Source organism: Musa acuminata, chromosome BXJ2-10 (genome assembly GCF_036884655.1).
Source record: "Musa acuminata AAA Group cultivar baxijiao chromosome BXJ2-10, Cavendish_Baxijiao_AAA, whole genome shotgun sequence".
Lineage (NCBI taxonomy): Eukaryota > Viridiplantae > Streptophyta > Magnoliopsida > Zingiberales > Musaceae > Musa > Musa acuminata.
The window spans coordinates 21,833,136-21,846,791 of NC_088347.1; the positions used below are offsets into that span (position 1 = coordinate 21,833,136).

The following is a 13,656-nucleotide window of genomic DNA, read 5'->3' on the forward strand; positions in this document are numbered from 1 at the left end:
ACACTTGTCATTGTTCATCTCCTTTTCCTTATGCAGGGAGAAGTGGAGAGATGAACGAGTGAGAATAATTTACTTCCAAGAACCACATCGCACCTCGAATGATTGGCCAATTGGACATCAACTCACTTAATGCTTCCATCCACAAGATGAACATCACATGGGATTCATCTCATCAATCATGTCCCATATCCCTCTCCTCCCTGTACAAAATGACCAATCCACCAGCCTTCTTTCTCACACCCTTCTGCACACCGGCCTAGCGATCTCCATAAGCCTCTCTCTCTCTCTCTCTCTCTCTCTCTGCGCTTGCAGTTTGACCCTTCAATGGGGTTCCCATTTGGCTACCCCGAGCTCCCGAGGCTCCTCATCCACCTGCTCTTCCTCTTACTCCACCTGAGAAGGCTTATCAACCTGGTCTTCCACTCTCTTGGCCTCAGCAGCCTCCTGGGGTCCGAAGCCCAGTGGAATGACTCAGACATCCACAGCTACCACCACCAAACAAGCCTTTACTCGCTTCCGGCCAAGTTGATCCAGGAGAGCTTGCCGGTCGTCCAGTTCGAGGACCTACTCGCCGCGCATCGCGGCCGCCACTGCTTTCCCGAGAGCTGCGCCGTGTGCCTCTATGAGCTTGAGGGAGCCGACGAGGTCCGGCTGATGAGCAATTGCCGCCACGTCTTCCACCGGCGGTGCGTCGACCGGTGGTTGGATCACGGACAGTGCACCTGCCCCATGTGCCGAGCTCCCTTCTTCCCCGAGGAGGTCGGCATTTCTGACGCCTCTTTCTCATATGACGAAGACCGCCACTACATCAACTACTAACTGCCGCCGGCGTCTGGGCTGCGTCAGGAGTTGCCTTCCTCCTAGCGAAGTGGCTAACAGTGTACAAAGGTGTTGCAAATGATGCGAACACAGGTTTGAATGCAATAAGACAGGAAAAACCATATATGCCTCGTTCTCTTGCTTGTGCAGTCAGAGAGTCGTAATGGATATGGATCTTCTAGGTTGGTAAATTATGCAAAATCTAAGTGCTAAGTCGAGTATGAATGCAGTAATATCCTAAGCTATAAACATACTTGAAAGTACTGTCTCAACAAATATATATTATGATTATGCTTAAAAAACCTTCTGAATAATACTTTCCAATTAACTTTATGACTTACATGCTTCCCAATTAGGACCTTGAGTCTTGTGGTTTTAGGATCTAATACATAAATTAATTAAGAAAGAACCGCCGGTAATTACGTTTAGTGTTCGAAATATAATGGAACAATTTATCGTCGTCATTGGCCGCTGGGCTAACCAGAATAATCATCCTAAGTGACAGCAAGTCCAGAATCCATGAATGCATGGCACTAAGCTTTGAGATTCTAAATGGATAAACTATTTTGTGAGCTCAAAGCTACATCAAGAGTGGCGTTACAGATCCTTTGGTGTTTCGGGCACATACAAGCACTTGGAAGGAGCAGTAGTTCTGGTGACTTGTGAGTCATCACAATCAAAGATGTGATAAGTCCGCTGTATGCTTAAAAGCTCGGCTCTGCAAGGTACATGCACCAGGTAAAAGGAAACAAGATGCTGCTCTATCTCTTCCAAGTGGGTGCAGAATCTTGGCGTTCCATCACCGTCGTCGCGTGTTTCTTTCCTTCGTGGAGGGTCCATGCACGGGCAGGCTCTTGTGCTACGACATTGGACGCAAAAGGAAGATTTGAGTTGATTTATCGGATTACATCTAACATGGTCTAACAAATTAAAAAATCATAACTAATTCCTAGTTTTCTTTAGGAAAAGGAAAATTAAGAGAGCACGAGATTGCTATTATCCATCAAATTGATTAGTTATTTATACTAATTCATTGAATTAGTATAATGTAGATAGCACATATTTTGTAGATAGCATAGGATGACAAATGAACTTTCTCAATTCTTGATAAATCATGATACATAACAATTCAGGATAAGCCCAACATAACAATTATGAGGACGTAATCTGATTCCAATTTTATCTCTATCGTTAGAACGCATATGAATCGCAAGAATAAAGACAGACCCATTCAGCTGAAAACTAGATGAAGATATACCGATGGTAGCAATTGCAGAAGTGAGGTCTGCTGAAGATAGACAGCATCAGAAAAATGGAACATGATGCACTTCCGATACATTTCAGCATTAAGAAAACACAAAATTCCAGACCTTGGACTATACCAATGGACAAGAGAACTATACCAGGAAAGATTATTTTTATGATACAAACTTTTGAATACTGCTGATGTGTTATTCTGCAAAAAAATACTATTAAAACTGATGGAGCTGACGCTTCCTTTCCTTCACTTCTTCCATCTACTTATTAGTGCACAAAGTCATAATCTCAATATCCATACAGCATAGCATCAAAATCCTTTCTGTATTGTGGAACTAATCCACTTCAGCTGTGCCTATATATTGTTCTATGATGTACAGGATCTCACGTGACTCTTCTAGAGGTAACTAGAAGGACTTCAGTTTCAGTCTTTAAGTCCTTGAAGTCAAATAAATTAAGTTATATGAACACACATAGCCGTGTTGTAGTCTCTATTATAGTCAATCAATGCTATAATTATTAAGCACAAATCAAACAAATATAACCTATCTTCTTTAGAAGTATCATTTAGGTTGTAACCAAGTATCTGTACCAACCGTGAATCTAAATCTTTGATGAAAGTGGAGAAAACCCGACATTTATCATCAGTATATGCTGTTGCAAGAAGAAGCTGCAACCACAAAGTCAAAGATGAAGTCAAAGAAACAATGGAATTTGTTCTGATATGATGGTCGCAAGCACCATTGCTCTTTTAGTTCTGGTAATAGGTGTAAAAACAGATGCACATTTGCAAATACAGAAGGTTTCATGAATGCAGATGAAATCAGTCGATTTAACTTTTCCAAGTCCAGCTTCTCCCTTTTACATGTTACCAATTGTCATATTGCAATTGAAGCAAAAACAAGAAGGGGGATATGCTAAATCATTCATGTGCTTTATATGAGCAACACAAGACCAGATATAGCAATTTCAAAGACAGTATCCAATCACAATTTGATAATAATTGCCAACATGTGATTTCACAGAGCACTAAATGTTCATATATTATTCCAATGTACATTCTTAAAGGCCCCATATCTGGATTAAAAGATCTAATGATCCAAAATCATTGCTCTACACCAAATCCAATAACAGAAAGCCAACAGAGACAAGACCAGTACATTATTTTATTATTTCAATTACTGTTTCAAATTTAATGATTCACAAATCTGTTGACTATGCAGCTGTTCCATTCTTATTCTTAAAAATCAAACAAATAAGATTTTCCATCTTTTAACATCCATAGTTACTCATCCTCTTTTGCTATCAAGCTAGCCCAACCGTTCTACATTATATAAATAGATATATGCCAAAAGGATCAGGAAGGATAAATTCACACCTACAGTGTCACAGTAGGTTGACATCTTCCCTAAATCTCCTTGTATTTCCATGATATCCTATATGTCATACATAAGTGTTCTCCTTTTTCACTTTTGTTCTTTCACCCACTTCACTTGCTATTTCACCTTCTTTTTCACAGCATAATAACACAAAACTCATTGTTTTAGAACAAAAGCAACTAACCATCTTGGTATTCTAGATACGTTTCAAATCTTGAAAATTATTTTGACATGCAGTCTTACAGTTCAAACATAAAAAATAAGTTATATTAGCTGGAAAACATGCTGAAGTTCAACAATTTATTTGACAGGAGAGAAAATAGAGAATTAGACATCAAAAATTTGTGTGGAAGTTAAACTGAAATAAAAATGACCAAATTACACTGTTCAGTGTTTGAACTTCAACGAAAAAAAAAAAGGTTGCATGATATGAATAAGGTGATTATATTGACAAACTTACATTGTTAGGATGTCATTCAACACTTGCAACAGAAGAATTATGCTTCTTCTTGATAAGCTTTAACCAAATGAAAAAGAATAATCCTGGGTAAGAAACTAAATTTAGGTTAAGGGGGTTAAAATTAGTTTAGATAACGCAATCAGTTTTAAAAACAAAAGTTTCTGCTAGCTCTCCCAGAGAAACAAATAAAGAAAGCACAAAGTTTAATGATGTGAACTAGTCAACCCTTAGAAAGAGCAGAATAAAGAATCTCTGGTTAGACAGATTTCCAAAATTAGAGCAATAATGACTTCAAATAGTTCTTTGAGTTTTGACCAAACATATGACAAACCTTCTTAGATTGTTATCGAGATTTTAACCATGACCAACAAGTATTTAGTAGAATGGAGAGGTTGATTTAGTTGCAGTCTTCTATCAGGTTTGTAATAAGATTTCGGAAGAGGCAGGACAAAAAAATACATTTTTTATTTATACTTTTTATTTTCTCAAAGGCAAAGCTACTAGACCATTCCACTTAATGAACTCATTCATGTTGAAAATTTGACAATTTAAGTTGTACTAAGTGCAACAACTCCTACATGGATACTTCCCTCCAAAATGATTGTTCTCAAATGTACCTATGGCCATAGGGCATACCCTAATTATTAGCCAACTAGCTTTGAGATTAATTTAACAAGGAAGCTTGGTTAAAAAGGTGCTGATGCTCTATCAATTCCACATGAAACACTCTAATCTACAGAATTTCACCTTTAAACTAACATATCTGCTCTGGAACACATTTTAAAGTTTAAACCAGTGCAGCTATTGAAGCACAAAGACATGCTTGTTGAGACTTGAGACAATGTCATCAAAAACAAAACTAGCAAGAGAGGGAAGTAGTTTACTATGCATCAGATGAAATGTGGTAGCGCCTCTTAGGAATTATCTACGTATTTTTTAATAGCCAAAATACAAATAATATCTACTGGATGCAGATTTGTAGATTCCTCAATTAGCTGGATACAAATAATCACTGTCATATGCAATCTACAGATTTCACGTTTAAACTAACATATCTGCTCTGGAACACATTTTAAAGTTCAAACTAGTGCAGCTATTGAAGCACAAAGACATGCTTGTTGAGACAATGTCATCAAAAACAAAACTAGCAAGAGAGGGAAGTAGTTTACTATGCATCAGATGAAATGTGGTAGTGCCTCTTAGGAATTATCTATGTATTTTTTTAATAGCCAAAATACAAATAATATCTACTGGATGCAGATTTGTAGATTCCTCAATTAGCTGGCACATGTGCAGCTTGATCATTGACAATGAACAAAGATGAGCCCATAGAAAGTGCTAAATTAAAAAAAATGCCTTTTGATCAGATTGAACAATTTTATCAAGCACCAAGACAGATGTATTCATGTATATAAGTAAACAGATGTATAAGACACATGGTAGTTGATTTCACTGCACATATGAGATGCATACAATATGTAGTAAGCATAGAAGTTAGCTACTGAATATAGGAGATGCACAGATTAGAATAGAATAGGGACTCCAAAAGATATCTCATATCCGAACATCTACTCGTCGCAATGTCTATCATATGTGTATGACCCTCTAGGCCCAGTATCGAGCTGGCCGTGAGTCATACCTGTCAGAACTCCTTCTGGCTTAGTGAATTATCATCTCCATAATAATTCACTTGACTTATCGACTATTGACGTACTAGGTCACTACGCCGTAGTCCGCAAACGATACAATGAAATCTAATCCTTCAGACCTATCAATCCTCAGTTATCGTATACTTATAGTCCCTCATCATTCTAATATCCAAGAGATCATATATCAGGCTTGGTACTATCAAGCCCATATAGTTTCTACTCGAGTCTCGCTCTAATCGGATTCTCCCGGAGAACTCTTTCTCTCTCAATCCAAATGACCATGGCCAAGGTTTTTTCTGAGCAAGAATACATGAGATATTCCTCTCATGACACCGAGAGCAAATGATTCTCTATCGACACTCAATAGTCCTCGTAAGGTTGGCTACCACTCCTGACCAGTTATTCTCTTGCTCAAAGTAACATGTGCATACAGTTTTACCACCACTTCCAATAGCAAACTTGTTTTCTGAGATTATACTCCTGAACCAAAACCTTACATATCAGGCAAGATCTTAATATAAAAACTTCTGTTGATTACTGATCCAAATCCAAGTAATCTATAACTCCAAGTGTATTTGTTAGATTTTAACAAAAAGTTCTACTAATACTAAATTGCAATTTCATAGATTACAAGGCATATCAAACTTTTTAAGAATTCAAATTGGATGTGGCCTTTCAAACTTTTTGTTCACTGAACAGTAAAATGGTTGTGTCCCATCACTCTTCGTTCAGGTATCATTTGTCACCGTCATCCACATCAACCATTCAAGTTGATACAGTCAACGGATAAAAGTAAACGTGACATTGACAAGGTTGCACCCTCACTTTGCTCTTCAGTTTTGTTCATATACATCAAACAACAAGGCACATCATACCACTATGTTAAAAAAACTTGTGAATTTATGGTGCTGCAGGATGCAATCATAAAGAAAGTAGCCATAAAGTGGATTCATATTTTAATTAGCCAAGGCTACAGTTGTGAGTCCTGTTATGCCAGGCAGTAGAGGTACTGAAGACATACTTCAGCATTCACATATGTGCACGGGGCGCTATGCATACAGTTAATATACATCAATTCAAAACATCCAGAACAAAGAAAAATACACAATAAATAACTACAATAGAGAAATACATTTTGAACCAAGTACCACAAGACCATGATCCGCTTAATACATAATTGCAAAAGGACAAAAAGTTGGAGCCTTTTTATTAATCTATTTAATCATGATACATGAAAGATAGCTACTAAAAATGATAAATAGCAAATATATAGCAGAACATAAAGTAATAAAGAATCATTGTTAACAAAAAAGAATGGCTCGAGCCGTGTAACGATTTAGAACACAAAGAAATGGAGAACGAGAAAAAGAAAGCAATATGTAGCACTAGATCTGGCTGTTGCAGGGCATAAGAGGAGAAGAAAAGAAAACAAGAAAATAGAAAAACAGTGAGGAGAAGGAAAAGAAAGGAGTAAAGGGTCAAGGTGATAGATGGCAGAGTTCAGCAAATGAGGGACAAGGTGGGAAAACAAATGACAAGAAAAGTAGAAGATTACACAAGCTCCAACGATGACAGTAGCACAGCAATGGGAGCCAGTACCATCTAAGAAATAGCTTACATGAAAGAAAACAAATTTAGCGATACTGTTATATCAAATGCAGAAAATCATATAAGTCAAGAGGAACATGAAACTTTATAGAACGATTGATGAACATGAAAATCATATAAGTCAACAGGAAAGTCATATAGAACAATCTAACTCAAATGCAGAAAATCACTAACAAGAGCCATTGATGAACAGAAACAAAAGTGAGATTGTGCATCTCATCCCGTCCTATCACCTTTAGGACTCCATTAAACACAAAGGGCAGCACGATTAAGCCTAAGAATAATAAGAGTAGGTACCCACTCAGATGCTTCTTGATTCCAAACATATCTGAGATTAGGAATATCAAAAGGTACGTAAATCTGGATGTGTTAGTACCATCTTAACCACATGAATGCTTAACTGTCACAGAGTACAATCTTTTATAGGAAGATACTCTCGAATTCCGATCATGTGAAACAGTTACGATTTTGTTAGATCTTATGCTCCAATTTATTCCAGATACAAGTTAATTTGCTGCAGAATACAATGACAAGAAACACAAGAAGTGTTTAGGAGAATGAGCACTGCCTAAACCACATGACACTCATAAACTTAGATAGGTGAAAATCCTCCGGACTTCAAATCTTTCAATAATTGTTGGTCCCTAATTTTAGCAGTTTTCTGTATTTAGCATAATTAGCCATTTCCTGAGTATTTGGTGTGGTATTAGTCATTGCTAGGAAGAAAGAAATCTTGAAATGAAAATAAAAGACATTCATCAGTAGGACCTTTAGCTATACGGAACTTTACCTATACATATACAACCTAGTAAAACAAACCATATATGTAAATATATGTCTAATAAGAACAAGTTCATTGTTTCCCAGCTCCATCAATCTAGGCTTCTTAAATTGTACAGGATTTATTAAAGCCCTTTTCTTTATCTTAATGGCTTAAGCTGCTCCAAATTCATATTTAGTGCAACTACAAAAGCTGTGTGATATATAACAAAATTGTTGTGAGTATTTCCAATATAGTGAAATGTGTTATCTAAATACAGCTTGGTACAATATAAGCAATTCCTACAACAAAGAAATTCCATAACAGCTTAAAATATATTGTTTGTAATCAGAATACATGATTATAATGCCAAAGAAAGAAATAAGACTTACTCTAGTTACAAACACGAAATGCAAATGCTTCCAAAGGATGTAAGCTTCATAATAATACTGTCATATAAAATAGGAAGTAAACAAAGATAATGGTACTGTTTGAAGTATATGTACCCTCTCCCATTTTTCACCACAGAGTTCATAGATATGAACCTCGTGACTGTTTGGATAAAATGCAACCACTGCAAGAGAGAATAGTATTGAGTTGTAAGCTTCAACATATAAAGTACATGGCTTATTATTAATTCTTAATGATTTAAAGTAAGTTATTGTCAATACAAACCAAAAAAGGCCAATATAACAATGAACCAAAAGGTGATTGAATCCTGAAACTTACAGATCAATAGAAAACCGAGGAAGACAACGATGAGGAGGCTCTTGTAGACCTATTAATGGAAGGCAAACACTAAACCTATTAGACATGGTATTCCACTATCACTACATCAATTCTCTTTTAACACAATTTAAGCTAGTATTATACATAAAATCATGCAGTAGAAACTGACAAAACTGCAGGCATAGTCCATCATCAGCAACTTCAAAATCATCTTTGGACCATATATCCACACCACTGTGAGAAATTTCACAAACGTCGATTTGTTACTGCAAAGTGTTGAAACTAATATAGTAGATATCGGCCATCTTACCCTGTTTGCTTCTTTCAAAAGAATGGTGCAAATAAAATAAAGCATCATCGCTCTGCCAAAACATGGGATAAATCTTATTGAATAAAGAGATAGGTAAATGTCTCTGACCATCTAATAGACAGAGAATCAGTAAATATTCTATTAACATGATAGAAACCAGAAGATCAAGTGCAGTACTAATTCTTGCATCCTCCAGAAGATATCTACTCAACTGTCCTGCTCCATTAAAGCTTCCAAGAGTGCTCAATAACTACAAGTTATCAAGACCAAACTAACTAATGAATTCCTATGTCTTTCTATAAGCTACTTGTAACAACAAAAGCACTCATTCATTCACGAATTGTCCATTATATCAGATGCTCGCCACACATTCACGTCATACCATGACATAGCATGCATATAAATGCAGTGACAAAGTAGGTATGAAGTTATGAACCATTTTCAAGTCCCTTGATGTGCATGTTATAGATAATCTAGAGGTTTTTCTAGGAAATTGTGGTTGAAAGAGAGAGCAACAGGTCTAAGCACATGACATAGAAAGGAAAGCGGTAAGAATACAGAATGGTTCTAAGATAAAACTAATACCCTTCACTGGTAACAAAATACTCCACAAACGAATTCAAGGAGACCAAAATTGAAGTCACGTCGCATGGATCAAAAGGAACGAACAGAAAGGGGGAAATAGCCGTACGAAGTATCACTCTAATAAACAATCAAAGACGGCAACAAAAGAAAGCTAATCCTACAGTAACTGCTACCCATTCAAGATCCCATAAGTAGATCCGGAAGAACGATTGAAGAGCATAGCAGCAAACGGATAAAAGAGAGAAGAATTGAGGAAACGGAGGTTACTAGATTGATCGGGGCACCAAGCATGGCAGGTGATGCACTGCGCGAACTGATGGATCGCCACCGCTGCCATGCCCTAAATCACCTTCTCCTCCTCCCCCTCTTCGCCACTCCTCTCTCTCTCTCTCTCTGAGCGAAGGGAACTACGAGAGGAACGAGCAGAGGCGGACTTGAGAGGATTCGTCGTCGAGGAGGAAGCTGGAGAGGCGAACCAAAGCCTTGTGATTGTAAGTATGATTGTAACTTTGGCTCAAATTAGGAATACTTTTCAGGATGTAACTAACAAATTATTGGTGACTAGTTCGTTGGAAATAACTAACTATTTAGTTGGAAATAACTAATTAGTTGGTAGCTAACTTTTGATTTGTTTTTCTTTCAACAATATCTTTTTTTTTCATTTTTTATTTTACGTGAAAACCTTTGCTACCATAAATTAGTTTAATGAATACTGGGTTTTAGAACCATCTTGTTTCTTTCCCATGTTTAAGTTGAAGCTTGCACTGGGGGCAAACATGCAATGGAGAACGACGAATCCATATCCGGCAGATTCAAAACAAGAGCAATAATCAAAGCAGGAATAGCAGCAAAATTTGAGGAACACTTGCAACAAGTCTTTTTAACCTGAACTGAACAAAATCAGTATTTACAGTATCATAACAGCAAGCATGCAGTGGTCAAAGCTATGAATCACCACACAAAATTCATAAACATGTTTATCTACCTAATCAGCCACCCAACATTAGTGGCAATTTTCCAAGACCTGATCTTAACTGGCAAAATGAGGCAAATGGTCTAAACTTGAAAGAAAACTTGATCTCAGCTTCTGTTTTCTGTATACTCCAAAGTCCACAAGTCAGGCAGGACTGCTTCCTATTGATCCACTGGCAGTGTTGAAGGATAGTAGAATCCCTGGAGTTGCGTATAATTCCAACTATGTTAAGATATCAAGCAATGCAAATAAGCATTTCAAATTAGAAGTCCACTTTGGATTGTGTTTCAAGCAAAACAACAATTAATTTGCTAAAAATGTAGGAGGGTTTTGACTTGCGATATGCAAGGGTTGATTTACTATGTTGTAAGACTGGGAACTGACCTTTCCAAAATGGACTGGCTGACTTAGCCCATTTGCATCTGAAGTCCTCATAATCCTTAGTCTCTTCACTGTTTCCAAAAACATTCTGCAAATCATAGTATTTAACAGAATCAGAGACCTATAGAGCCAATAAAATGCTTTAGAAAGAGAAGAACAAGGACAATTTAAATTCATGCAGCACAACTATATTATTCCAACTCTGTATGCATTAAAACCATAGTAGAATCAATCTGAGTGGACATGTATGGCTTATGCTGATTGAGAGTTTAGACACCATGAAATTACAGAGTTCAGGTACATGCTTGTATCGCAAGACAAGTATCGGTATCTGTATCAAGCTGTAGTAATAATCAGAAGGCTTACCCCCAGGGGACATCTCCAACCAGCATCCAGTCACCATCCTTGTCTTCATAGGTAAGAGCAAACTCAGAAGAGGCATCTAACAACTTTGAAACCTTCGCTCCATCTGCATCATTTATACCAATGAAATTAACACTCCATTGCATTCCAACATGCCGATAAAAAATACAGACTTGTCTGATCTAACTCAATTCCTATAGAGTACAAAGAGGCAGAGAACAGCAGAGCGGCCCAAGTTCGAATATTTACAAATCTAACTCAATTCCTAATTACTTGTGGGATCTAACTCAATTCCTATAAAATACAAAGAGGCAGAGAACAGCAGAATACTTACAAATCTAGTTCCACTTTTAAATTTTCGATCGGGCAGCCAAGAACCCGTTAAGCGTGCAAGCTGGTTTAACATTTACACATCAACAAAGGATATGGCACATGTTTGATTAAGCAATTCATGTTTCAAACTCACAATAAACTCTAATACCATCTTAATTTTTTTCTTGAGTAACCAGTTGTCGTAAACACACTGTCAGCAAAGGGACGGGCCGATATGTTTATAAGCTTTAACATTGATATAAGAATCTCTAACCCAGAAGGAATTCTAACTAGATCTTAAATTATGGATTGCAGAATTCTAGGCAGAACAACCATGAAGCGAAATACACATAATTACGGGTAACGCACTTACGGGCAGCGGTCGCGAGGGCAAAGGCCATGGTGGGTTTGTGAAACATGAGCTCGAGGGCGACCGCGAGAGTTTCATAAGAGTGATGGGCACTGAGATCCACCTTCCTACCAATAGGATCACCATCCATTTTCACTTTAACAAAGAACGAACTCCTCGTAGCACATCCTTTGTCCTCCTGATCCCTGCTGCCACTCGCAGTCTTACTAGTGCTATCAACACCATTGTCAACGTCGGCCTTCTTGAGGGCGGTGGTGTCTTTTGGATGGTTGAACAAGTTGTTCATCCTGAATGCTCTGATAGGTGGCCATCCAACCACCATCTGACTGTCCTCCCACATGTAATTTATTCGAGACAATACCAAAATGTCAGCAGCAATCTAAAAATCAAGAGGACCACAAAATTCCTACTAGATTTCAACAGCATAAGATGTATGATGAGGCAAAAACAAGTTTTTTTTCCGCTCTTGCTTCGTTTTCATTTGTTCTTTTGGTTTCATCACTAATGTTTTGCTTTGAGCTCATATGATTGACATGATAGTACATGAAAACTAATTGAATGTAGCATTCAAGCAGATCAGCAGCTCAAAACAATACTTTGTCAAAATAATACATGAAGACTGATTAAAAGTTACATAACAAAACACAAAAAAGAAAATAGTGACTTTTGTCTTTAAATGGAACAAATATTGGTGAGCTTTAAGTAAAGAAAACGACATAAACATGAGAAAGGAGTAAAAGATGAACCTTTACTACTGAGACGTTCGGCAGTAAAGAAGGGAAGCAAAGGAAAAGGATGAACATGGGAGAAAAAGAGAAGGCAAGAGAGGTAGAGACATAACCTAAGGCTCACCTGGGAGGATGAGGGGAACCACCAACGTCAGGGGAGACGGACTCTGCCGCGCGCTTAGTCCCGGCCGTCCCGCCGCCCCGGTTGGTGCCGGAGGACGACGACGCGAGGGAACCGGAGTGGGACCTTCGTGACGCGCGGACCGCCAGCGAGGGGAAGTCCTTCGCCGTCAGGATGCGGCAACACGCCCCCCTCCGAGCCGGCGCAGCCTTCGCCTTCCTCGCCGCCCCCAAGGTGAGTCCCAGCTCCAGCTCCTCCCCGTTCGACACTTCCACCTCCCGCTCCTCCTCCCGCTCACCCACTGCTCCACCGTGGACGTCGTCCACCACCAGACCCTCCTCCTCTCCCCCCTCCGTCGCAGCCACCGCCGCCTTCGAGACCGAAGACACAGACTCAGGCGACGCCACGCCTCCGTCGAAGCCACAAACCCCTTGCATCCTCCCTTGGCGCGACTCTCCCTGTCCGTTGCAAGTCGGCTCGGGGGACGCTTACTGCAGACCGGCGACGGGGCCCCTTTTATGCAGCGCGATCGGAGGAGGGAGAGCGAGGGCGTTCTTCTCACCGCACCGCACCGATACCCTCCCTCTATTAGATTAGAGTGGGTGGGGCCGACAGCCATCGGTGTGGTGCGATAACGGGTCGGAAAAGATATGTGGGCGGGGTTGGCTGTTAGTAGACCCCAACAACCTCTTGTCCCCTTGTATAATTAAGTTCCCAAATCACCTTTTTCGCTCGAGCCAGCAAACAGCATCGTCAGCGATCCAGCTGCCAGACATCAGCAAGGTGGTGTGAGCGGGAGGGAATACCAACGTGTTCCCTGACTCGGCCGTGGCAAGCAACACTCCGTGGCTG

General features: G+C 39.0%; 2 protein-coding genes across 3 annotated transcripts; one reads left to right on the plus strand and one right to left on the minus strand.

Moving 5' to 3' along the window:
• Window positions 1-324: 324 nt before the first annotated feature.
• On the plus strand, window positions 325-819 carry LOC135625660 (brassinosteroid-responsive RING protein 1-like). Its single transcript, XM_065130742.1, has one exon. It carries the CDS (start codon window positions 325-327, stop codon window positions 817-819), a length of 495 nt encoding a protein of 164 aa, XP_064986814.1.
• Window positions 820-10,409: 9,590 nt separating this feature from the next.
• On the minus strand, window positions 10,410-13,326 carry LOC135624483 (auxin-responsive protein IAA10-like). Of its 2 annotated transcripts, none has more exons than XM_065128138.1 (5): window positions 12,808-13,326; window positions 11,959-12,281; window positions 11,277-11,379; window positions 10,914-10,998; window positions 10,410-10,751 (listed from the first exon to the last, which is right to left on the minus strand). In XM_065128138.1, exons 1-5 carry the CDS (start codon window positions 13,239-13,241, stop codon window positions 10,674-10,676), a joined length of 1,023 nt encoding a protein of 340 aa, XP_064984210.1. In that variant the 5' UTR covers window positions 13,242-13,326; the 3' UTR covers window positions 10,410-10,673. The 2 variants fall into 2 exon arrangements, with proteins under 2 accessions (XP_064984210.1, XP_064984211.1); XM_065128139.1 differs by having other exon boundaries at window positions 10,410-10,729; window positions 12,808-13,325.
• Window positions 13,327-13,656: the final 330 nt, after the last annotated feature.

Excerpts from the sequence above, each read along its gene's own strand:
- LOC135624483 (XM_065128138.1), bottom strand. The coding sequence starts at position 13,241 with ATGCAAGGGGTTTGTGGCTTCGACGGAGGCGTGGCGTCGCCTGAGTCT. Across the intron at positions 11,380-11,958 it reads TGCCCTCGCGACCGCTGCCC|ATGGAGCGAAGGTTTCAAAG; the intron begins GTAAGTGCGTTA and ends TAAATGATGCAG. Across the intron at positions 10,752-10,913 it reads AGCCAGTCCATTTTGGAAAG|TTGGAATTATACGCAACTCC; the intron begins GTCAGTTCCCAG and ends ATCTTAACATAG.
- LOC135625660 (XM_065130742.1), top strand. The coding sequence starts at position 325 with ATGGGGTTCCCATTTGGCTACCCCGAGCTCCCGAGGCTCCTCATCCAC.